The sequence below is a fragment of the Hyla sarda genome, chromosome 12 (genome assembly GCF_029499605.1).
Source record: "Hyla sarda isolate aHylSar1 chromosome 12, aHylSar1.hap1, whole genome shotgun sequence".
Lineage (NCBI taxonomy): Eukaryota > Metazoa > Chordata > Amphibia > Anura > Hylidae > Hyla > Hyla sarda.
In genome coordinates, this window is record NC_079200.1 from 75,124,276 (window position 1) to 75,148,464 (window position 24,189).

The 24,189-nt window shown below is 43.1% G+C and overlaps 1 protein-coding gene across 1 annotated transcript in view; it reads left to right on the forward strand.

Annotated features, from left to right (window-relative positions):
* Positions 1–23,886, forward strand: part of CBLN4 (cerebellin 4 precursor) — a 61,119-nt gene extending 37,233 nt beyond the window's left edge. The window contains exon 3 of the mRNA XM_056547928.1: positions 21,901–23,886. Within this exon, the coding sequence (XP_056403903.1) occupies positions 21,901–22,098 (198 nt within the window). The 3' untranslated portion in view covers positions 22,099–23,886. The remainder of the gene's footprint in view (positions 1–21,900) is intronic.
* The last annotated feature ends 303 nt before the right edge of the window (positions 23,887–24,189 follow it).

Consider the following 24,189-nt stretch of genomic DNA (forward strand, 5'->3'; position numbering starts at 1 on the left):
ATACCATAAAATAGGTGGCATTATTAGGAAATACTTACCAATACTCCAGCAAGATGCCACATTGGGTAATTTGTTACAAGAAAAATTTTAAATACCCATATACTCGAGTATAAGCCGACCCGAATATAAGACGAGGCCCCTAATTTCACCCCAAAAACCCAGGAAAAGTTATTGACACGACTATAAGCCTAGGATGGCAAATACCCCCATGTCATCATCCCCCCCTGTCATCATCCAGACCCCCGTCATTAACACCCCCGTCATCATCACCCCCCCCCCCTTCATCATCAATCATCACCGCCTTCATCAGTGGTCTTCAACCTGAGGACCTCCAGATGTTGCAAAACTACAACTCCCAGCATGCCCGGACAGCCATCGGCTGTGCGGGCATGCTGGGAGTTGTAGTTTTGAAACATCTGGAGGTCCGCAGGTTGAAGACCACTGCGGCCTTCGTCATCATCCAGACCCCCCTTTAGTTTTTTACTCACCTCCCCTCATAGGAAGGAAGGGTGAGCTGGTCAAGGCCATCTATGCTGCAGGGACCGTCCGGTGGGGAGGGTTAGTCATTCCGGGCTGTCCATTTTCACCGGGGGGGCCCTCTTCTCTGCTCCGGGTCGGCCCCAGACTTGTGACGTTGCCTTGACGACGACACACAGGGACGTTCATGAGCACGGACGTCCCTGTGCGTCGTCGTCAAGGCAACGTCACTAGTCCAGGGCCGGCCCGGAGCGGAGAAGAGGGCCTCGCGGTGAAGATGGACAGCCCGGAACGACTAACCCTCCCTACTGGACGGTCCCTGCAGCATAGATGGCCCGGACCAGCTCACCCTTCCTTCCTACAAGGGGAGGTGAGTAGAAAACTAAAGGGGGGATCTGGATGATGACGAAGGCCGCAGTGGTCTTCAACCTGCGGACCTCCAGATGTTTGTTTCAAAACTACAACTCCAAGCATGCTGGGAGTTGTAGTTTTGCAACATCTGGAGGTCCGCAGGTTGAAGACCACTGAGAAGGCGGAGAGTTCACTCGAGTATAAGCCGAGGGGGGCATTTTCAGCACGAAAAATCGTGCTGAAAGACTCGGCTTATACTCGAGTATATACGGCAGTATCTAGAAAGGAACCCTCTGTGGGATCTATCTTATCCCCATTCCCCTAGTATGTTTAATAGCAACAAGAATAAGGGTTCTGGTGAACAAGCTTGGTTACAACATGCAGGTAATTGGAAATGCGGACATAGATGGAGATTTGTCAACACCTGTGCAGAGGAAAAGTTGCCCAGTTGCCCATAGCAACCAATCAGATTGCTTCTTTCATTTTGCAGAAGCCTGAAAAGAAGAAGCAATAGGATTGGTTGCTGTGGGCCACTTTTCCTCTGCACAGGTTTTGATAAATATCCCCCATAGAGTTTGCATTACATGTAACCATATGCACATAAAAAAAGAGTTTCAGTCATATACTAGTGGAATGACTTTCCATATGAGGGACTATATAAATTGTAGCATATGTGAAACCTGTCACCGCCAATATGTAGGTTGCACCTCCAATACCATAAAAAACAGAATACGTAGGCACATATCAGATGCTAAAAATCCAACAGCCTTTAATATTAACATTTTGCCACTTTCCAAGCACTTTAGGGACGCACATGAAGGCAAAACTGATACATTACGTGTGATGGGTATAGAAACAATTAAAAGACCTATCGGGGGAAATATGAGAAGACTCCTCCTAAACAGAGAATCCTTCTGGATGTTCCTGCTGAAAACCAGGGAACCCAATGGTTTAAATTGACGACAAGATCTTATTCTAACATATTAAAGCTTTATGGTATCATGTTCTTCCCTGTTCTAGGAATGTAATATAATGTATTTTAGATATAGTTTTGTAATATATGATATGTTTATATCTTTTTTCTGGTTCTTGTTAGCCCACTAGTACAACAACATTTAGCTGGGTGTTTGTATTATAGCAGGGAATACAGGAGACAGTTCCTCTCCATTTTGATTCCGTGCCACATTTTTTAACTTTGTCAGTAGTATACACCTGTAACGATCATGCGACCTATCGACAGGATATATAAGTGTTACTGTATTACTATGTTTTATGCCATAACTAAGGGCACTCCAGCCCGAAACGCGTAGGCAACTAAGCTCCGCTGTACCTGTTATTATTTTGATGCCTCAATAAACTGGACGTTTTACCTGCTATCCTGGTGCTGGACATTTTTTTGTTCATATTCTGCATGTGGAAGGGAACGCCACCCTACTGGGAAGAGCACAGGAGCAGAAGCAAGGATCTGAGCGGCTATCCTTTGTTAGAATGAGTACAATTCATGAAATGCCTAATCTGAAAATTCTTGCCTGTTTCTAGGCTAGAAAATGACTGTCTGCCATGATTTATATTTTGACAGTATTTACATCACTCTGCATTACATGTATAGGATCAACATAAGTTGGAGCAATTGATAATTGTATATTTTTTGGTCCTCAAGCGGCTCGGGGCCACTATACTCATAATATGTTAAGCCCTACGATTTATGACTCTAGGTTTAGCCGGTGGAAAACTACCTAAAAATTTATCTTTTTGCACAATGTGCCATTATCTCCTAAGTGTCTCCTGGATCACTTTGTAAGATGGGTTAAAAGTCATTATAAAAATGCAATTGAACTTACTGGGAGGAGGTCTTTCAAGGTTTTGGGTAAGACACATTCCTGTTGGGATAAATGTCCTGCTTTTCTCTGGGCTGCTCTTATAAGTTCTGATGGCTAGCCTTTTTCCTTAAAACGGCTAACCATTCATCTATCTCATATCTATCTATCTATCTCATACCTATCTATCTATCTAACTATCTATCTATCTCTTATCTATCTATCTAGTTCAACAAAACAGCAGCACACCGGAATAGAGGAAAGCGTGTCAGGCTTTATTCATCAGATGCCACGACGTTTCAACCGTCTCACACAGTCTTTGTCAAGCCTGCCATTTTCTGTCTATCTTTTTTTTTTCTTCTTTTTGCAGTTTAATTGCATCTTTATTATGTATATATATATATATATATATATATATATATATATATATATATATTACAAACAAATCTCCCTCCCTTACCTGCTGAGCAAGGAAGAAAAGAAAAAGCCTCACCTTCTCTAAGTATATTTATCAAATACATTTTCTATCTCAAACCATTCTTGTGCATTCGGAGGGGTCCCCGATAACCATTATCTTATAGTTAACCAGCTTGAATAAAGAATGATCTTCACATTTCTTTTCCTTTTATTGCTAGCACCTTCATGCTTGAGTCATCACCTAAAATCACAATAAGGGGTGATAAGCTTTAAATCCTATCTCAGCTAAAATTTTCTCTATCCACCCAATATTTTATCTCAACACATTCACACACTACATGCCTGAACCCTACATTTCCAACTCCACACCTGAGACAGTTACTTTTCTGTCTTCTTACGATCTTATACAGAAAATATATAAATAATATTGGCCTGAATGAATTGATGGTTACAACTTGTGGAAACATTTGACATTAGTAATTATTCTAATTCATTGCTTAATATTGATAACATCAAAATCCTCTAGCCAATATTGAATACTCTTAACTTTTTGGGAAAAATGAGTGATTCAAACTTATATCAGGGAAGGGGTTAATTCACTCTTTTCTTAACCTTTTTTTCCACAATTTTTTAGTCTCCATAGGGGACTAGTACACATAATCTTTAGATAGCATACACTGTTCAATGCTATGCCATAGTATTGATTAGTGATATCGGCGCTATGTTGCGCTGTTCGGACAGCGAGGAGAGAGGTAAGGGTCCTCCCTCCGTCTTCTCAGCTGATCGAAACCCCACGATTTTATCACAGGTGTCCCAATCAGCCCGACTGAGCATCAAGGATGATTTTTAAAATGTTAATTGTGGCGTCTAATGAGTTAATGCCGGACATCACCTGGATCAGTGATGTCTGGCATTAGCTACACGTCCCGGCTGCTGGGTGTGCATCATAGAATGGGTGCAGGCCCTGTGTCCTTAAGGTGTAAAATAATAATACAGCTATACTATGACCACCACTACCATAACCACTGAGTAATACCGCTATACTGTTACTGTATAACATCTACTATACAATGACCAATATTACCACGTACAGTTACCATATAATGGTAGACACCAGTTGCACACTAGTGCTCTGCAGACCATAAGTGATTACAGATACATCTAATGACTCACAGGAGTCATTTTCTGGTCAGAGTTGATAACTTGTTCTTGTTCTTCTCTATCCGGTTCAGACCACAATGAAGACTTCTGCCGGGCAAAGACTTATTTCTGCAGAATCTGCCAGACACACATTTTAGGCTCCTTGTTTCTGCACAATCCTCCCCTCTACACAAACTCACCATGTGTATTGTCTCATACAGTACTAGTCCCCCATCTGTCTCTGTACCCCCATATTGCAGTAGGTTCCTTATCAATATAACATTTTGTATCTACAAGAGGGGGTTGCAGGCTCTGGTTAGTACCGGCTACATTGTCACTGTAGCCGGTCTCAAGCAGACATCTCCTCTCTCTATACCCAAAAATATAACATTGTGTTCGTAGTGATAACAGCTGTGACAATGCCTCATTATTACCCCAATACAGTTTATGTATATACCATCCCTCTCTATTACACTGGTATAGTATATAACATCTCTTTCTACTACCCCAGACTAGTGTAATAGAAAGCAATGGTATATCCTGTACTGGTATAATAGAGAGGAATGGTATATACTATACTGGTGTAATAGAGATAAAATGAATGGTATATACTCTGCTGGTGCCACCAATACAGTATACACCATCCCTCTTTATTGCCCCAATACAGTATATACCATCTCTTTCTATTACCCCAGACTGGTGTTTTAGAGTGTGACTAGCACAGTATATACCTTCCCTTCCTTTCTATTGTCGTGCTATTTTGTATCGATAAAATCAGAATTATTACACCAAGTCTTGCCCTCCTCTGGTCTGGTATACATTCCATCTCCTTACTGGGCCAGGTACCTTTCTTCTCCACATGTCGGACCCCGATTCCTTAGACTCTCCCTTAGGTTGCCAATATGTTCCTCAGAGTGGCACTGCACAGCATGGCTTCCAGCAATTGTGTTGTGTATTGGAGTCCTGGGCAGTGTCACTGGGTATAGGAGGAGGTAGAGGACCGGGTGGCAACTAGGCAGAGAGCCCAGCGTCATAAATCATATGTGGCCCAATGCACGCTTGACACAGCAAGGGTGAGACCAGACAGCTGGCGGAGGCGACACAGCAGGAGAAGGGAAGACTGGGCCCAGCCATAGCTCAGGCCCAGCAGGAGAGACCAAGAGTTGCCACCTACCTTGATTAAGTGCCTCCCTAGGCCTTGCTGGCCTTTTTTAGAAGATACAACACTAGTGTCATATATCCACTACTAAGTTTCGACCGGCCCTCTACAAACCTCAACTCCCCAATTTTATATACCTCTATCAAAACCAAATTGAACGATAATGGTGCTATATCCGAGGGGCCTTAAAGCACCATTTTTTTAAATTTTTTTATTTTTTATATTTCCCATGTTTTAACTAAGTTTAGTTATCTATCTCATTATCTTACATCTATCTATCTAACTATCCTGTATGTCAGTTATCCATCTGTCTGTCTATCTATCGTATATCTATCTAAGCAAAGGGGATAAGTATTCCTCTTAGGGAGAAGCACCACTTCCGGTGTATGGAGATTCAAAAAAAGGCCATTAGCATTCCAGGGGCTTTCTGGGAAATGGAATATGCAAAGCAGCTCATCCCATTCCCTGGACATCATCTCTAGCTCCAGTAATGGAGTTTCAGAAACTGATCAGGATTTAATGCCAAACTAGACTTCTATCCAGAAGGGAAGAGGACCCATCTGCAAACAGCACTGTTTCGGAGTATTTGCTCCTCCTCAGTACAGAGTAGGGTGTTCTGGCTTGGCTGGTGAGAGGCCTGTTGACTAGGCAAAAGGGAAAAAGTATTCCTCTTAGGGAGAGGCACCACTTCTGGTGTATGGTGAAAGCTATCTAACAATCATTCTATCTATTTATCTTTCATCTATCTCATATCTATTTATGTATCTCTCTCTGTCATCTATCTGTAGCCATAAAGAGGAGAAACCTAAACCCAAAATAAGTTTGGGCACAGTGATCTACTTGTTGATGGTTTCCAGATAACACCATGGGAGGTTTTGTACACTGCTCTGTGTAAAAGCAAACAAAACAATGAGTAAAATAATTATTTGAGGATATCAGAGCGAGCATCCGCTGTCCATGGAGCTGGTGTTAACCTAAGACTCTCCGTCACTTTGCCATAATAATTAATCAAGCAAATCTCTTAATTACACGTATCAGAATGTTCCCTTCGTTCTTCCGCTTTGATGTCTTTTTCTTTTAATCCGAAACACCATTATATAAAAATGACTTTTAAGCAGGGACAGAAATGAATCACATTTCCAGCGTTTTTATCCGTCCTCACCGACTCTGTTGTTGCAGAAAGGTCGTCATTGTTCTCTTTAAAGGGCATCAACTATCAGAAATAATCTACATAAAAAATTTGATCTTCACGTTTCATCTTGCCTTGGAACATATTTGAAAGTTCATGCTAAGAAATTAATGGTGTTACCAACAGAAACAACACAGGCTCCAATATACTGCACTCACCAGGAATAATGGTTCCAATATTGGTGATAAGGATAACTGCTATCCTTGAGGTCTCACCCTAAAGATTATCTGTCACTTCAGAAGACTTTTCAGGATAAGCAGTCCTGTGTGTGTATGTGGTGACCCATGGTGTATGGCAGTGTAGGTGATAGAGCAAGATAGTATTAACCCCTGGGGTAAGATATTGTTAACCCCTAGTGTTCGTGACGCCAGGATGTGGTTGTGTGGTGTAGGGCACCGCCGACAACCAACCCAGAAATGGCATATATTAAATGAGAGTCCAAAGCAGGTTTTGATGCAACTGGAACTTTACTGAAGAAGGCAGTATAACATTTCTTACAGATAGCCAACTTCCACAGAGGTGATCGGGACACAGGGAACCTCTCAGGCTTGCTTGGACATGTAGTGGTAATAATGATGATGCAGGCCACTGTGCTACTGTTAGGACTTTGGTAGAGACAGTAGAGACTTGACTTGTAGACATAGATGAGACTTACAGATTAGATGTGGCTACAGGCTTGTAGGCGTTGGGCTAGCTGTACTGGACTGAACTTGTGCAGGACTTGTGCTTGCTTTAATGTACAGGAACTAAAAAGACCTAGTGTGAGACTACAGCCTTTTATATATATATTTATATTTATATATCGGAGGGCTGGACTAAAGTCCATTGGTAGCTGGTTGCCTGTGGTTACTTGTGCCTCTGGAACTCTGGGTATCAGGTGATCACATATCACATGACCATATCACATGACCTTAGGAAGGTCCTATACAGTTTAAATATCCTAATAACCTTTGCACATAGCTTATATTCACTGTAAAATACCTGAAATAAACATACATAATTAATGTACAATAGAAATCATAATAACCTAGGGGCATCCTGCAGGAGCTCCTTGTGGACTAGAGGGACTCTACCTGAGGGGACTTTAGGAACTGTACAAAACCATATTCTGTACCGGGACACGACGTGTACCATATATCCCGGCGTATAAGACAACGTTTTAACCCCGAATTTTCTTCTGAAAAGTCGGGGGTTGTCTTATGCGCCGGGTATTGAGGTCCGGGATAGGAATACCCATGATTATCTGTCCGAGCCGGCTCCCGTGTGTGGCTTCAGGCGAGGGCCAGCCAGAGCAAGTAAAAACTAATACTGTATACTAAAAACCAGGGTGCCTCCAGCTGTTGTGATACTACAACTCCCAGCACGGCAAAGGCTGTCCGAGGTGTAATTTTACAACAGCTGGAGGCACCCTCGTTTTAAGTATACAGTATTAGTTTTTACTTGCTCTGGCCGGCCCCCGCCTGCAGCCACACACGGGAGCCGGCTCGGACAGATAATCATAGGTATTCCTATGCCGGACAAATCTTTTCGGGACATAAGGATGTCCGCCGGTCTCTTACCATTCCCCGGCGTCCTCCTGCGATCCTCCTTCGGTCCCCCTGCAGTCTGGTCCTCCGTCTCTATGGTTGTACGCATGGGATATCAGTGACTTCCTGTGCGTACAACCATAGAGGCAGAGGAGCGCAGGACCAGGAGGACCGCAGGAGGATGTGCGCCGACCAGGGCCTGGTGAGTGACCGGCTGTGCTATCTTAAGTGATCCGGTCACTGTTCCCCAGTCACGGCACCTACTGCTATGGTCCATAGGCCATAGCAGTAGATGGTGACCCGGGCCGGAGGAGCGGTGATCGGAACACTGTGGGTGCAGTACAGACATATAGCCTCCAGCCATACACTGTATATGGCTGGAAGCTGTATGTCTGTTGGGGGGAGCTGCCAATCTAATGTGGGGGAACTGCCTACAAATGTGGGGGGAGCTGCCTACTATTGTGGGGGAACTGCTGACCTAATGTGAGAGGAGCTGGCTACAAATGTGGGGGGAGCTGGCTACAAATGTGGGGGGAGCTGGCTACAAATGTGGGGGGAGCTGCCTACTATTTTGGGGGAAATGCTGACCCAATGTGGGGAAATGCTGACCTAATGTGGGGGAATTGCCTACTAATGTGGGGGAGCTGCCTACTAATGTGGGGGAACTGCTACTAATGTGGGGGAGCTGCCTACTAATGTGGGGTAACTGCTGACCTAATGTGGGGTAACTCCCGACCTAATGTGGGGGAGCTGCCTACTATTGTGGGGGAACTTCCGACCTAATGTGGGGGAGCTGCCGACCTAATGTGGGGGAGCTGCCGACCTAATGTGGGGAACTGCCGACCTAATGTGGGGGAGCGGGCAACCTAATGTGTGGGAGCTGGCAACCTAATGTGGGGGAACTGCCAACTTAATGTGGGGAACTGCCAACTTAATGTGGGGGGAACTATACTGCCTACCTAATGTGGGGGGAACTATACTGCCTACCTAATGTGGGGGGAACTATACTGCCTACCTAATGTGGGGGAACATGATGCCTACCTAATGTGAGGGGAAATATAAGGTACCGTACATCGCGGTAGAAGGGGTAGTCTTATATGGTGAGTATATCCCAAACTCTCTGTTTTAACTGTAAAAGTTGGGGGTCGTCTTATACGCCCAGTCGTCTTACACGCCGGCATATACGGTACATAAAAGTAGCTCTAATTTATGAAATTATATAACTTCATATGGCACTCTTCACAAGTTTTCCCCTCTGCCGGCCTGCTCCCCAACATCTCTATAGCATGCCCCAAAAAGCAGAAGACTGGCAGCTATGATGTCTCCAATACACTTTACTAGAGCCCTGGTCTTTGTTCCACTCCCCTCCACTCCTGTAACATGTGTGTCCAATCCAGTGGCAGATCCAGGAGGACCCCCTCACCCCCCCCCCTCTCACCTGCCACTATTCCAAGTGCTGAGATTTCCTGTGTGGACATTCCCCCGTGCAAACATAGCCTGATAGTGCCCCTCCTGTCACTGGATCCGCCACTGGTACAATTCTTCCCCTTTTCCTTCCTGTTTTCCTTACACTACACAAACACACACACACACACACACACACAAACAGAAGAGGGAATCTTTCTCCCTTACATCTTTATAGCACATTCTCAGAAGCAGGAGACTAACCAGTCTGATGTCTCCCATATACTAGACAAAAGAGGAAGCTCTGTTTCCCAATATCTCTATAGCACACTTCCAGAAGCAGCAGAAACATAGCCGACATAGAGAAATATTGAGCAGTGTATGCTATGAATCTAGCACTGGGATGAGATGTAACACTTACTAGAGTGTTCAGCATCTTCTTAGTGTCTTAGTGCCCTTTGTCGCACTCAGCAGCTTCCTCTCCTTCCCCTCAATCAAGACTTCTCTTGTCATATCCTTTAATGAAATGATCCATCAGGAGATGTTTTTGAGCAGTTTTTTTTTTACAGTGAATGATACATTTAGGAGGTGAGGGATGGAGGGAAAAAGATTCATTAGAGAAGTAAGGGGCATTTTTCTTTGGCAACATATATTACATGGTTTATCATATTCACATTTACAGTTGTTATATGCAAAGTTTTTTTTTAAATGTGTGGTGACCATTTAAAGAGCAGCTGTCATGATATCTGGGTGCAATATGCAGGTGGTGGGTATAGCAATGTTTTAACCAAATATTTGCAGGCTTTCATTACCCCAAAAAATGCTTTTGATCAAAGCCCCTGATGGTCGGATAGGCGTGGCGCTAGATACGCGATGCCCCACCACCGCCACGCCCACCCCCTGCATGTCAATGCTGGAACCGCTGTGTGATTGATGACACACAGGTCCCAGCGCATGCGCCCTTCAGCTAATCTAACGTGTGTGCCGTGCGCGCGCGTCATACAACTAGCACTGCGCAGGCGCACTGAGGAGAAAGACGGTGGCGGGAGCAAGCACTCCCTGGGGGAGTGAGTGCTTGCTGGATGATCTTCTTTAAATAAACCACAACTGCAGGAAAGCAAGAAGGCTATGAGTTCTTGTTCACATAGGGGAGACATATACTGCATATATAATTGTATAACATATATTTAAGTCTCTGTAGGCAGCCATATGATGTGTTTTATTATGAGCCCCTATAAGCACCCCTATAGTGTGTTATTATGAGCCCCTATAAGCACCCCTATAGTATGTTATTATGAGCCCCTATAAGAAGCCCTATAGTATATGTTATGTGCCCCTATAGGCAGTCCTTTAATATTATTTATAGAACCCCTATGATTAATCAATATAGTGTGCATTATAAGTCTTTATAGCCAACATAAGAAGCCCTTATTGGAGGACCTATAGGGGATATCACTATAAGCCTCGTAGGCTGGGTCTGGATGTAAAGTTGTAAGTGCTTAAAAATTGGCATTGATTTTTTTTTAAATACTTTTTGATCAACGATGTGGGTTGATACATGGAAAATGATGGACCTTTTCAATTCTATTATTTGTCAAGGTCCTGGGAAGAGGACACAAAAGCTTTACAACTTTATAATGATCTTTATGACCTTGCCATTTTTGGATAGTAAAGTACAGTCTTCACCACATGAGTGTTACTTGTTGAACATAGAAACATAGAATGTGTTGGCAGATAAGAACCATTTGGGCATGTGCTTTCTTAGGCAGTGCAGGAGCACTTGTCAGCTCTGGAGGAGTTTCTAAGTAATAGATTTAATCGTCATTTAAGTTCTTTTGGAAGTATAGGGGAAACTTTAGTGGGAAGAAGAAATGCTTTGTATGTTACAACAGTACAAGAACATTTATTAAAAAAAAAAAAAAAAATTCCCTAACAGGTTTCCAACAACACAGTAATTTTTTTTTTCTTTTTTCTTGGAGAGGAAATTGGGCAGTGTTGGTGGTGGTGATGGGCAGAGGGAGGGAGGGGGGTGGGGGGGGACTTTATTTATAAAACAGCTTTAGGCAGCTTTTGTTTTCTCTTTGCCCCTCTATAAAATCTTCAATTAATCTGATCCTTCTCTTAATGACTTTCATAGTTGATATCCTTTATGCAAATTGATGGAATTGAATATCCTGCGGTATGGGCGAGATTACTGCCTCCTTTATTGTGCAATAATTATTTAAAAATGGCTCTGACAGAATTGCTTAAGTTAATGGAAAATTCCAAGATTTTGCAAGACGCATTGCAGTGACAGAGTATTCTACCAACACCCACAATTAACAAGAATTTTTATAATAGTTATGGTACTTGGGGGACGCAATGTAACTTAAAGAGTTACCCATTTTATATGGATTGTCCAAAATGTTGATTTCCAATTCTACAAATGTGGAAAAGCAATCCAAATGTTTAATATATATATATATATATATATATATATATATATATATATATATATATAATTTGAGTACCCAAAGTTGCCCGTTTTTTCCTACCTAATCCTTATGGGGGAGGAAAAGCAACATAGGAGGAAGTACTTGTCCTCATATCCTGTCCTCATATCCCGACCTCATATACAGTCCTCGTATCCCGTCATCATATCCCCTCCTCATATCCCAACCTCATAACCTGTCCTCATATCCTCCTCATAACTTATCCTCATCTCCCATCCTCATATCCTAACTTCTTATCCCATCTTCATATCCAGTCCTCATATCCCGTTTTCATATCCTGTCCTCATATCCCGTTCTCATATCCTGTCCTCATATCCTGACCTCATGTCTCAACCTCATATACCATCCTCATATTTTGTTCTCATGTTCCAACCTCATATACCGACCTCATATCCCGACCTCATATCCAGTCCTCATATCCTGTCCTCATATCCTGACCTCATATCCAGTCCTCGTATCCCGTCATCATATCCCCTCCTCATATCCCAACCTCATAACCTGTCCTCATATCCTCCTCATAACTTATCCTCATCTCCCATCCTCATATCCTAACCTCTTATCCCATCTTTATATCCCATCCACATATCCTGACCTCATATCCCATCCTTATCACAACCTCATATCCCATCCTTATATCCCGTCCTCATATCCCATCCTCATATCCCGTCATCATATCCTGTCCTCATCTCCCGCTCTCATATCCTGTCCTCATATCACAACCTCATATCCCATCCTCATATCCAGTCCTCATATCCCGTTCTCATATCCCAACCTCATATACCGACCTCATATCCAGTCCTCATATCCAGTCCTCATATCCCGACCTCATATACCGACCTCATATCCTGACCTCATATCCTGACCTCATATCCAGTCCTCATATCCCAACCTACATCCAGTCTTCATATCCCGTCCTTATATCCCGACCTCATATCCCGTCCTCATATCCTTACCTCATATCCCAACCTCATATCCTGTCTTCATATTCCGTCCTCATATCCCAACCTCATATCCTGTCCTAATAATTCATCCTCATATCCCGTCCTCATATCCCATCCTCATATCCCATCCTCATATCGTAACCTCATATTCCATCCTCATATCCTGTACTCATATCCCGCCTCATATCCCGTCAACATATCCCATCATCTCCCGCTCTCATATCCCATCCTCATATCACAACCTCATATCCTGTTCTCATATCCCAACCTCATATATCATCCTCATATCTCGTCCTCATATTCCGACCTCATATTCAGTCATCATATCCCATCCTCATATCTCGACCTCATATACCGACCTCATATCCTAGGATAAGGTGCAAATTTAATAACTTACTTAAAAAAATATAATAGGAGCATGTCAGGATCTCATTATAAGTAATAAAATAACATACTGTTAGAATAAAAAAATTCCCACACTAAATTATGTATAAAGTGTATTGGTTTATATAGTCTTTAAAAAGCGTAAATGTATTGCAGCACAATCGCTCCCGGAGCGAGGCTAGGCTGTTTAATATCCAGGACGAGGCTTGAAGTCGGATGTGTACGTCGTAATTTGGATAGTTCCCCCTGTTTCATTCATAAAACCCAGCAACCAATCCGCACGGAGCTGAGTGTGACATCATTTCCTATATGCAGCGTCCGGCTTGTGGCGACCAATGGGCAATGTTTCGGCTGAGTCTGCAGATGTGTATGTCATGACTTTGGATAGTTCCCACTGTTTAATTCATAAATCCCAGCGACCAGCTGAGTGTGACGTCATTTCTTGTATAAAGTGTCGGGCTTTTGGCCACCAATGAGCGATGTTTCCGTAAAGTCTGCGGGGAGCGGGTGGTCAATGATATAGGTGCCGATGTCTAGGAGATTTTTTTCAAAGGGACCTTGGTACAGCCAATAGACTTCATGCCTATCTTGAAGCGGGCAAGTTTAATTCTACTGAGGAGAGCTCTTCAGCCAATCAGGTTGAAGCCAGAATGTCTGTCTCTTTAGTATATCTTATTACGGCTTATTTCTTATGATGGGGTTTCATATGTTTATGTAGTCCCAATAGCCAATCAGATAGCTCGAAATCCGGGCTTGTGTCCAATCACTCTTGAGTTCTTATTTTAATTTTTTTAGGAAGGAAATCTGAATGAGTATTTCGTCCCCTGGATCTTAGCTTCATAGGGACGGTTTAGACGGTATGCTTAATATATTCATTGAGGCCTAACATTAGCAACTCAATGCATTCAGGCATGTGAATGTGGTCAAAACAACTTGCTGAAGTTTAAACCAAGCATCAGAATGGGGGCAAAAAGGGGATTTAAATGACTTTGAGCAGGGCATGGTTGTTAGTGCCAGGCAGTTGGTATGAATATTTCATAAATTGCTCATCCACTGAAATTTTCACACACAACTATCTCTAGAGTTTACAGAGAATGATCATAAAAAGCAAAAATATCCAGTGAGTGGCAGTTGTGTGGAAGAAAATGCCTTGATGATGTCAGAGGATAATGGGCAGACTAGTTTGAGGTGACAAAAAGGCAACAGTCGTTACAACCACTCATTACAACAAAAGTATGCAGAATACCATCTCTGAATGTGCAACACATTGAACCTTAAAGCAGATGGGCTACGGCAGCAGAAGACCACACTGGGTGCCAATCCTGTTAGCTAAGAACAAGAAACTGAGGCTACAATTCACACAGGCTCCCCAAAATTGGACAATTAAAGACTGGAAAAGCTTTGCCTGGTTTGATGAGTCTTGATGTGACATTCAGATTGCAGGGTCACAATTTTGGGGTAAACAACCCCTTAAGGATCAAGGGCGTAATGTTCCGCCCTTGCGCCCTGGTACTTAAGGACCAAGGGCGTAATGTTACGCCCTGGCGTTTTCCGATTCCTGCCGTGCGCCGGGCAGAGATCGGAACAGCATGCCTGCTGAAATCGTTCAGCAGGCATGCCGTGCAAATGCCAAGGGGGGGGTCCCGGGACCCCCACATGTCGGCGATCGCAGCAGAGCACTCGCGAATTCACGCGAGCGATCTGCTGCGATTCCGGTCATTCGGGTCACTTGTGACCTGATGAACCGGAAAAAGAAGGTGATCGGCGGTGTACAATACACCGACAATCACCTCCAGTTGCTGGGGAGCAGTGACAGTACTGTCACCGCCCCAGCAACGCTGCTATTGGCCGGCGATCGTCCGGCCAATAGTAGTCCAGCAGAGGAGGGGTTAACAGTCCCCTCACGCAGCTCTGCGTGCTCGCTGAGTTCAGTCAGCGGGCAGAGCTGCCACGAGAGGACCGGGACCCCCCCTCTGCATGATCGGAGCCCCCTCAGGAGCCCCTAGATCAGGGAGAGCACTATTCAGGGCAAGGTGGGCATTCTGTGATCCAAAAAAGTAAAAAATAAAGTAAAAAAAAAAAATCCCTCCCCTGACCCCCTAATAGGTCCCCAAGGGTCCGCTGCCACCTGATCCGTGTGACCCCAGGCCCTATTAGGGGTTCAGGGTGCTGCGAGTGCCACCCATTTTTTTTTTTTTTTTTTTGGCCACAGCTTTTTTTTCCCCTGTAAGTTTACACCAAGCACCACACACTACACACATCCCTGCCCCCCCCCCCCCCATGCACAATTTTTTTCAGTGACAGCCTGGTCAATCTAATGGTGGAGAAAACAAACTTGTATGCCCAGCAGTTCATTGCCCACCACCCAGATTCGCTTTTGGTCAGGCCCAATGAATGGCGCGCCATTGATGCAGCAGAAATGAGGACATTTTGGGGCCTCATGCTGCATATGGGCCTGGACAAAAAAAAGTGCTCGTCATTACTGGAGCGGGGACGTCCTCTACCAGACCCCGCTTTACAGTATGGCGATGACACGGAGGCGGTACGAGGCGATTCGGAAATGGCTGCATCATGCAGATAATGCGGCATGTCCGCCCAGAGGGGATCCCGCCTATGATCGGCTTTACAAAGTGATGCCGGTCATTGATCACTTTGGGGCCAAATTTTTGGAGGCCTACGTACCCCTCAGGGACCTCTCGGTAGATGAGTCTCTCATCAGTTTTAAGGGGAGACTCATCTTCCGCCAGTATATTCCCTCGAAGACGGCGCGGTATGGCGTGAAACTCTACAAACTTTGCGAGAGTACCTCCGGGTACACTTGCAAGTTTAGAGTATATGAGGGACGAGATTCCCATATTGAACTCCCAGAATGTCCCCCCACTCTGGGTGTTAGCGGGAAACTCGTTTGGGACCTTGTGCACCCATTGCTGGATAAGGCTTTCCACGTGTACGTGGATAACTTTTATACCAGCATCCCTCTGTTCAAATCCCTTTCCGCCAGATCCACGTCCGCTTGTGGGACCGTGCGGAAGAACCAGAGAGACCTCCCTCTAAATTAGGTCAAGACGCCTATCCCCAAGGGTGAGTCCCGTGCCCTGACCCATGATAACCTGTTGTTGGTGAAGTATAAGGAAAAGAGGGATGTCCTTATGCTCACCACTATTCATTGGAATGGCAGCACCCCTGTCCCTGTGCGAGGTACCGTGGGACCGGTCCTCAAGCCCGATTGTATTCTGGACTACAATCGGTATATGGGGGGAGTTGATCTCTCAGATCAAGTCCTCAAGCCATACAACGCCATGCGGAAAACACGGGCGTGGTACAAAAAAAGTTGTGGTCTACATGGTACAGGTTGCCATGTACAACGCTTTTGTACTATCCCAGTATGCTGGCAACACAGGGACATTCCTCCAGTACCAAGAAGAAGTCCTAAGGTTCCTGATCTTTGGCAACCGGGAAAGATCAGGTCGGACTTCCCATGGGTCTGGAGTTATAGGCGCCAGGATCGTCCCCGGCCAGCACTTTCCAGGTGAGGTCCCCCACACTGGAAAGAAGGGGCGATCCCAGAAAAAATGCAGAGTGTGTCGCAGGAAGGGGATTCGGAAGGACACCATCTATCAGTGCGACACTTGCCCAGATAATACGGGCCTCTGCATAGGCTGCTTCAGGGAGTATCACACTTCCATGGAGCCCTAAATTTTCCCTTTGAATTGTCCATAATTTGACCAATGTACCAAGTCCAGAGTACATTCCAAATTTTAACCCCATAAATCACTAAATTGCCCAAAAAACTGAAAAAATAAATAAAAAATAAAAAACCTGATAAGACCTTCTGTTTATTTTTTTTTTTAAATGGGTCATAGGTCACTGAGTCACTGTCATCGGGGACTTTTTATGTTGCCTCAAATGCGCAGCGCTCTCTCTCCACCTGAGCAGGTGCGCATTTCAGGCTGCAGGTTAGGGACGGCCACACACATCACATTCCCAGAATGAGGATTAAGAGCATAGGGTTTGGGGCGGGCATATTTTTTTTAGTTTTGGCTATGCTCTGGGTCATCATTTTGGAAACATATCCTGTTTTATTATTTATAATTTTCTGGCCCACTGTACCCCATATTACGGGCCTCTGTACCCCACCTGTCTACCGCAGTTACGGCCAGTTGTCCCCCATAGTGTTCCCCTATTTTAGGGCTCAGTGCTCCCCCCATTAATTCTCCTTGAGGGGGGGTCCCACATGCTGGCTCAAGGCCCCTGACTGACCTCACGCTGTACCAAGACCCGCTGTGCCTCCGCCAAGCCATAATCATTCAAAAATAAGGTATGTCCTTACTCCAAAGAAATGTATTTACAAATTGTGGGGGGGTCTTTTCTGCTATTTACCCTTGTAAAAATGTAAAATGTTGGTTAAAACATACATTTTTAGTGATTTTTTTTTATTTTTTTGCATTTTTTTTTACATTTTAGTTTCCAAAATGGTATGGCATGTGTTTTTTTTTTTTTTTTTTTGCTGTCCTGGCACCATAGGGGCTTCCTAAATGCGACATGCCCCCCGAGCAAAATTTGCTCTCAAAAAGTCAAATGTTACTCCTCTTCTGAGCATTGTAGTTTGCCAGCAGTGCACTTCAGCTCCACTTATGGGGTACTACCATACTCAGAAGAGATGGGGTTACAAATTTTGGGGGGTATTTTCTGCTATTAACCCTTGCAAAAATGTGAAATTTGGGGGGGAAACACATTTTAGTGAAAAATTTTTTTTTTTTACATATGCAAAAGTCGTGAAACCCCTGTGGGGTATTAAGGCTCACTTAATTCCTTGTTACGTTCCCCAAGGGGTATAGTTTCCAAAATGGTATGGCATGTGGTTTTTTTCTTTGCTGTCCTGGCACCATAGGGGCTTCCTAAATGCGACATGCCGCCCGAGCAAAATTTGCTCTCAAAAAGCCAAATGTTACTCCTTCTCTTCTGAGCATTGTAGTTCGCCCGCAGTACACTTCAGCTCCACTTATGGGGTACTGCCATACTCAGAAGAGATGGGGTTACAAATTTTGGGGGGTCTTTTCTGATATTAACCCTTGCAAAAATGTGAAATTTGGGGGGAAACACACATTTTAGTGAAAAACATTTTTTTTTTTACATATGCAAAAGTCGTGAAACCCCTGTGGGGTATTAAGGCTCACTTAATTCCTTGTTACGTTCCCCAAGGGGTATAGTTTCCAAAATGGTATGGCATGTGTTTTTTTTTTTTTGCTGTCCTGGCACCATAGGGGCTTCCTAAATGCGACATGCCCCCCGAGCAAAATTTGCTCTCAAAAAGCCAAATGTTACTCCTTCTCTTCTGAGCATTATAGTTCGCCCGCAGTACACTTCAGCTCCACTTATGGGGTACTGCCATACTCAGAAGAGATGGGGTTACAAATTATGGGGGGTCTTTTCTGATATTAACCCTTGCAAAAATGTGAAATTTGGGGGGAAACACACATTTTAGTGAAAACATTTTTTTTTTTACATATGCAAAAGTCGTGAAACCCCTGTGGGGTATTAAGGCTCACTTAATTCCTTTTTACGTTCCCCAAGGGGTCTAGTTTCCAAAATGGTATGGCATGTGGGTTTATTTTTTGCTGTCCTGGCACCATAGGGGCTTCCTAAATGCGACATGCCCCCCGAGCAAAGTTTGCTCTCAAAAAGCCAAATGTTACTCCTTCTCTTCGGAGCATTGTAGTTTGCCCGCAGTACACTTCAGCTCCACTTATGGGGTACTTCCATACTCAGAAGAGATGGGTTTACAAATTTGGGGGGGTATTTTCTGCTATTAACCCTTGCAAAAATGTGAAATTTGGGGGAAAACACACATTTTAGTGAAAAAAAATTTTTTTTTTACATATGCAAAGTCGGGAAACCCCTGTGGGGTATTAAGACTCACTTAATTCCTTATTACGTTCATCAAGGGGTCCAGTTTCCAAAATGGTATGCCATGTGTTTTTTTTTTTTTTCTGTTCTTGCACCATAGGAGCTTTCTAAATGCGACATGCCCCCCAAAAACCATTTCAGAAAAACGTACTCTCCAAAATCTCCTTGTCGCTCCTTACCTTCTGAGCCCTCTATTGTGCCCGCCGAATAATTTACATAGACATATGCGGTATGTGCTTACTCAAGAGAAATTGGGCTACAAATATAAGTATATATTTTCTCCTTTTACCCCTTGTAAAAATTGGGTCTACAAGAACATGCGAGTGTAAAAAATGAAGATTGTGAATTTTCTCCTTCACTTTGCTGCTATTCCTGTGAAACACCTAAAGGGTTAAAATGCTGACTGAATGTCATTTTGAATACTTTGGGGGGTGCAGTTATTATAATGGGGTCATTTGTGGGGTATTTATAATATGAAGACCCTTCAAATCCACTTCAAACCTGAACTGGTCCCTGAAAAATAGTGAGTTTGAAAATTTTGTGAAAAATTGGAAAATTACTGCTGAACTTTGAAGACCTCTGGTGTCTTCCAAAAGTAAAAACTCGTCAATTTTATGATGCAAACATAAAGTATATATATTGTATATGTGAATAAAAAAATATATTTTGGAATATCCATTTTCCTTACAAGCAGAGAGCTTCAAAGTTAGAAAAATGCAAAATTTTTCATCAAATTTTGGGATTTTCACCAAGAAAGGATGCAAGTTACCACAAAATTTTACCACTATGTTAAAGTAGAATATGTCACGAAAAAACAATCTCGGAATCAGATTGATAACTAAAAGCATTCCATAGTTATTAATGTTTAAAGTGACAGTGGTCAGAATTGCAAAAAACGCTCTGGTCCTAAGGTGTAAAATGGCCTGGTCCTTAAGGGGTTAAAGAGCAAATCCCTTCTGTTTTGTATAAATGACAGGCTGGAGTTGGTGTTATGATGGGGCGGGGGGACACTTTAGGTCCCTTAGTACCAATTGAGCATTATTTAAATTCCACATCCTTCCTAAGTATTGTTGCTGACCATGCCCATCACTTTATGACAACAGTGTACACATCTCCTGATGGCTACTCCCAGCAGGATAATGCACATGACATCATTGCATACATGTCACATGACATCATCTCATACATGACAATGAGTTCCCTATACTCCAGTGGCTCCACATTCACGAGATTTTATTCCAATAGATCACCTTTGGAATGTGGTGGAACTCTGTGTACATAGAACTTTATTCTATGGGTATGCTTCTTATGCACTTAACCCGCCCATTAATATATCCAAGACAAACAATGAGCTTCTCACAAGATTTAATGATAATTTATTGCAGGATTGACATTTTGGTCCTTGGATCAGACCTTTCCCTGGAGAAGCAGGCAGAAAATTAGCAGAATAGTGGAGTCCTTTATTAAGTCTATATAAGATTAATAGACAGCAAGAGGGAATGAGAGAGGAAAGGAGATACCAGGCTCCTTGATATGCTCTTTTTATTATTTTATTCTTAAAGGGGTATTACAGGAATTTTTTTTATTTCACTATGCTACATGGGCTGTAAAGTTAGTGTAGTTCATAATATAGTGTCTGTACCACTGTGGTCTCACAATTCTTCTGTTACTATTGTCCCAATATTTATTTGTAACAGCTTACAAAGTTAATCGGGTCTCGGGATTTCCCAGGTTTCAGCACGTCAAGACCTGACATCACTAGTCAGGTTATCAGAAGGAGTCTGTCCTGCTTCAATGGGTGGAGTGACCACTGGGTGGGAGAGTGATCATTTTGCAACAATTGTAGGCACCCTAATTAAAAAACCCTGGTGTATTGCATTGAAAGGATCACAGGTGTGTTTTAATGGGTGGGGTGGCTCATGTGTGGGAGAAAGGAAAGTGACCTCATACTTACAAACTATGGAACTATAGGATGTGTAGTTTAGAGAACGAAATTCAACAGGAAATACCCAGTTCTGGCAGATATGTACTACTAAAATCACCTTATTGTGGATAATCCATTAAAGCTGAATATTTAAAGGAAAACTGTCAACTTTCTCCCCCCCCCCCCCCCCCCGCACTAACCAGCGGTACAGGCTGGTAGTGCATGGGACGCTGATCAGTTTGGTCCTTACCGTGCCCTGATCGCAGTGCCGTTCGGCTGCAATCTTCTATTTTTGGGAATATGCAGATGAGGTGCTAACTGGCACAGGCCGGGCTAACTGGCACTCTGACGTCAGGGCCGCTGGCCGCAGCGCCACCCAGCTCATCAATATTCCTCCCCTCCCTCTTCTCCCCGCTCTGTAATGAATATTGATGAGCTGGGCGACACTGCGGCCAGCGGCACTGATGTCTGTGTGCCAGTTAGCACCTCATTTGCATATTCTGAAAATAGAAGATTAGGGCCGAACGGCGCAGCAGATCTGGACACGTTGAGGACCAAACTGGTCAACGTCCCCCGCACTACCAACCAGCTCCACTGGTAAGTGCAGGGGAGAAAGCTGACAGTTTTCCTTTAAGCATAAATCTTCTAAAGAAGTGTAGTTGAACCAACAAAGAAGTTCACTGACATAGAATTCGAGCAACATATTTGACCATTAAAATGTATTTTAAGTGTTTTTGTGTCCAAAACTTATTGACTGCCTCTTGTTCTTCAGGTTAATCTGATGCTCAATGGGAAGCCTGTCATCTCAGCTTTTGCTGGGGACAAAGATGTCACTCGTGAGGCAGCTACCAACGGAGTTCTTCTGTATTTGGATAAAGAGGACAAAGTTTACTTAAAACTAGAGAAAGGCAATCTGGTTGGAGGTTGGCAGTACTCCACCTTCTCTGGCTTTTTGGTGTTCCCTCTGTGAAGTCTGTGACAATCACCCTGGTGCAGGTAACTGGACAAACCCTTCACCTTTGTTATGGAAGATCATTTTTGTCATTGATGGATTGGTGTCTCTCTTGACCGACTTCTCATGGTGGAATTTGGAGTCAACTTCTAAGAACATTTCAAAGAAAATCTTTTGTGTGTTTGCAGTATGCCTGGAGTCCATCAGACAATGATTATATATGCCTAATGTTACAAGTCTGAAGCTGCCTGCAACTTTTACTCATTGAAAGGAATTTCTTTGCCTAAAAGGGAGGAAAAAAATAGCCAATGCAAGGAGGAAGAAGGAGGCCAATTTAGCTAATTTCATAGCGGATTGTCCTATTATCAATAACAAATGAAAGCCTAATATTATTTATATGATAAGAATACGTCACAATGTTGGTTGTAATTATCTTGGCATTGTTTCACCAATGTTAACTAAATGGACGATCAAAAAGTGATATTTTCATGTAATCTTGTGAACGTGTAATGCTAACCAGATGGTTGGGAGTTAAAGGGGAAGTATCATTGCTTGTTGACAACCTACAGATTTGACCCTCACATAGTATTATTATATGCTTCTTATTTACCTATTGTGTGCCCTGTATTAAGTGTTACAGTATGGTTTCTACATTGTAGCAGCTTGAGACTCTCTCGTTGATGACAAGCCCAGTCCTCATTGGTGTCCCGTTTAGGGCATGTCCAGAGTACCATTATGTAATCTGTCAAGTCACTTTGACCAAATGAGCTGCAGATACCATGCTATGTTCCCACTCAGTTTTTTTTTAGCAGTTTTTGAGCCTAATGTTGGTCAGTATTTTTACTAAAACCAGAAGTGGAACCAACACAGAGAAAAACTATGGTAACAAATTGTATATTTGTCTGTGACCCACTCCTGGTTTTTAAGGCACAAAAAGCTTCTCAAAAGTTGAACAAAACCATACACAGACGTACATAAAATACATGCCAGGGCTGCAGTTGATGGTGAAATAGTAACTTTTAAAATCTCCCTTTTCCAAGTGGCACAAGTGTCCTGAAGGTGTAGCCAAGCTGCCTTAGTGCCACAGCATCTCTCTCCTCCTGGATATCCCCACCATGTGCTGCATTATTGACATGCAGGGCTCTGTTCTCTAAGCTAAGCCCTGCACAACAATCATTCCAGACAGGGAGGGGTAGAGAGGAGGCAAGAGATGCCGTGGCAATAAAGCAGTTTGGCTCCACCTGTTGGACACTTGGAAAATGAAGATTTGTTTTAATTGAATAATTCACTCCCAACTGAGGCACTGTTATGTTATTTACGTAAATGGCTTTGGTTGTAAGATGTATTTGCATAAGGAGATAGGTGCCACTATACTGACAGGGTATGCCTACCTTTGCCTACCTTTCTTTACTCCAATGTACCAAAATAAAACATAAACCAGCATTGCAAACACGCTTGATTGTATATGCCTGCCATTTTATGTATACCATTCCTATGCAGAGTCACAAATCCTGTATACAGTCTGATCCTCATGCATTATACTCCACCTTCTTATTAACCTCCTCCTGAGCACTGTAGAGGCTTCTGTGATCAGTACTTGTCCCACACATAGGACCTCATGTATCAATAGTTAATTAATTTTTTCCATTTTCATAGTGAATTTCTATTGAGTTTTTCTTCCTATTCATGAATGTGCTTTAAAAGGGTACTCTGCTGGAAAACATTATTATTATATATTTTTTTTTAAACAACTGGTGCCAGAAAGTTAAACAGATTTGTAAATGACTTCTATTAAAAAATATTAATCCTTTCAGTACTTCTTAGCTGCTGTATGATCCACAGGAAGTTATTTTCTTTTTGAATTTCCTTTCTGTCTGACCACAGTGCTTTCTGCTGACACCTCTGTCCATTTTAAGAACTGTCCAGAGCAGGAGAGGTTTGCTAATGGCATTGCTCCTACTCTGGACAGTTCCTAAAATAGACAGAGGTGTCAGCAGAGAGCACTGTGGTTAGACAGAAAGGAAATTCAAAAAGAAAAGAACTTCCTCTGTAGTATATAGCAGCTGATAAGTACTGGAAGGATTAAGATTTTTTAATAGAAGTCATTTA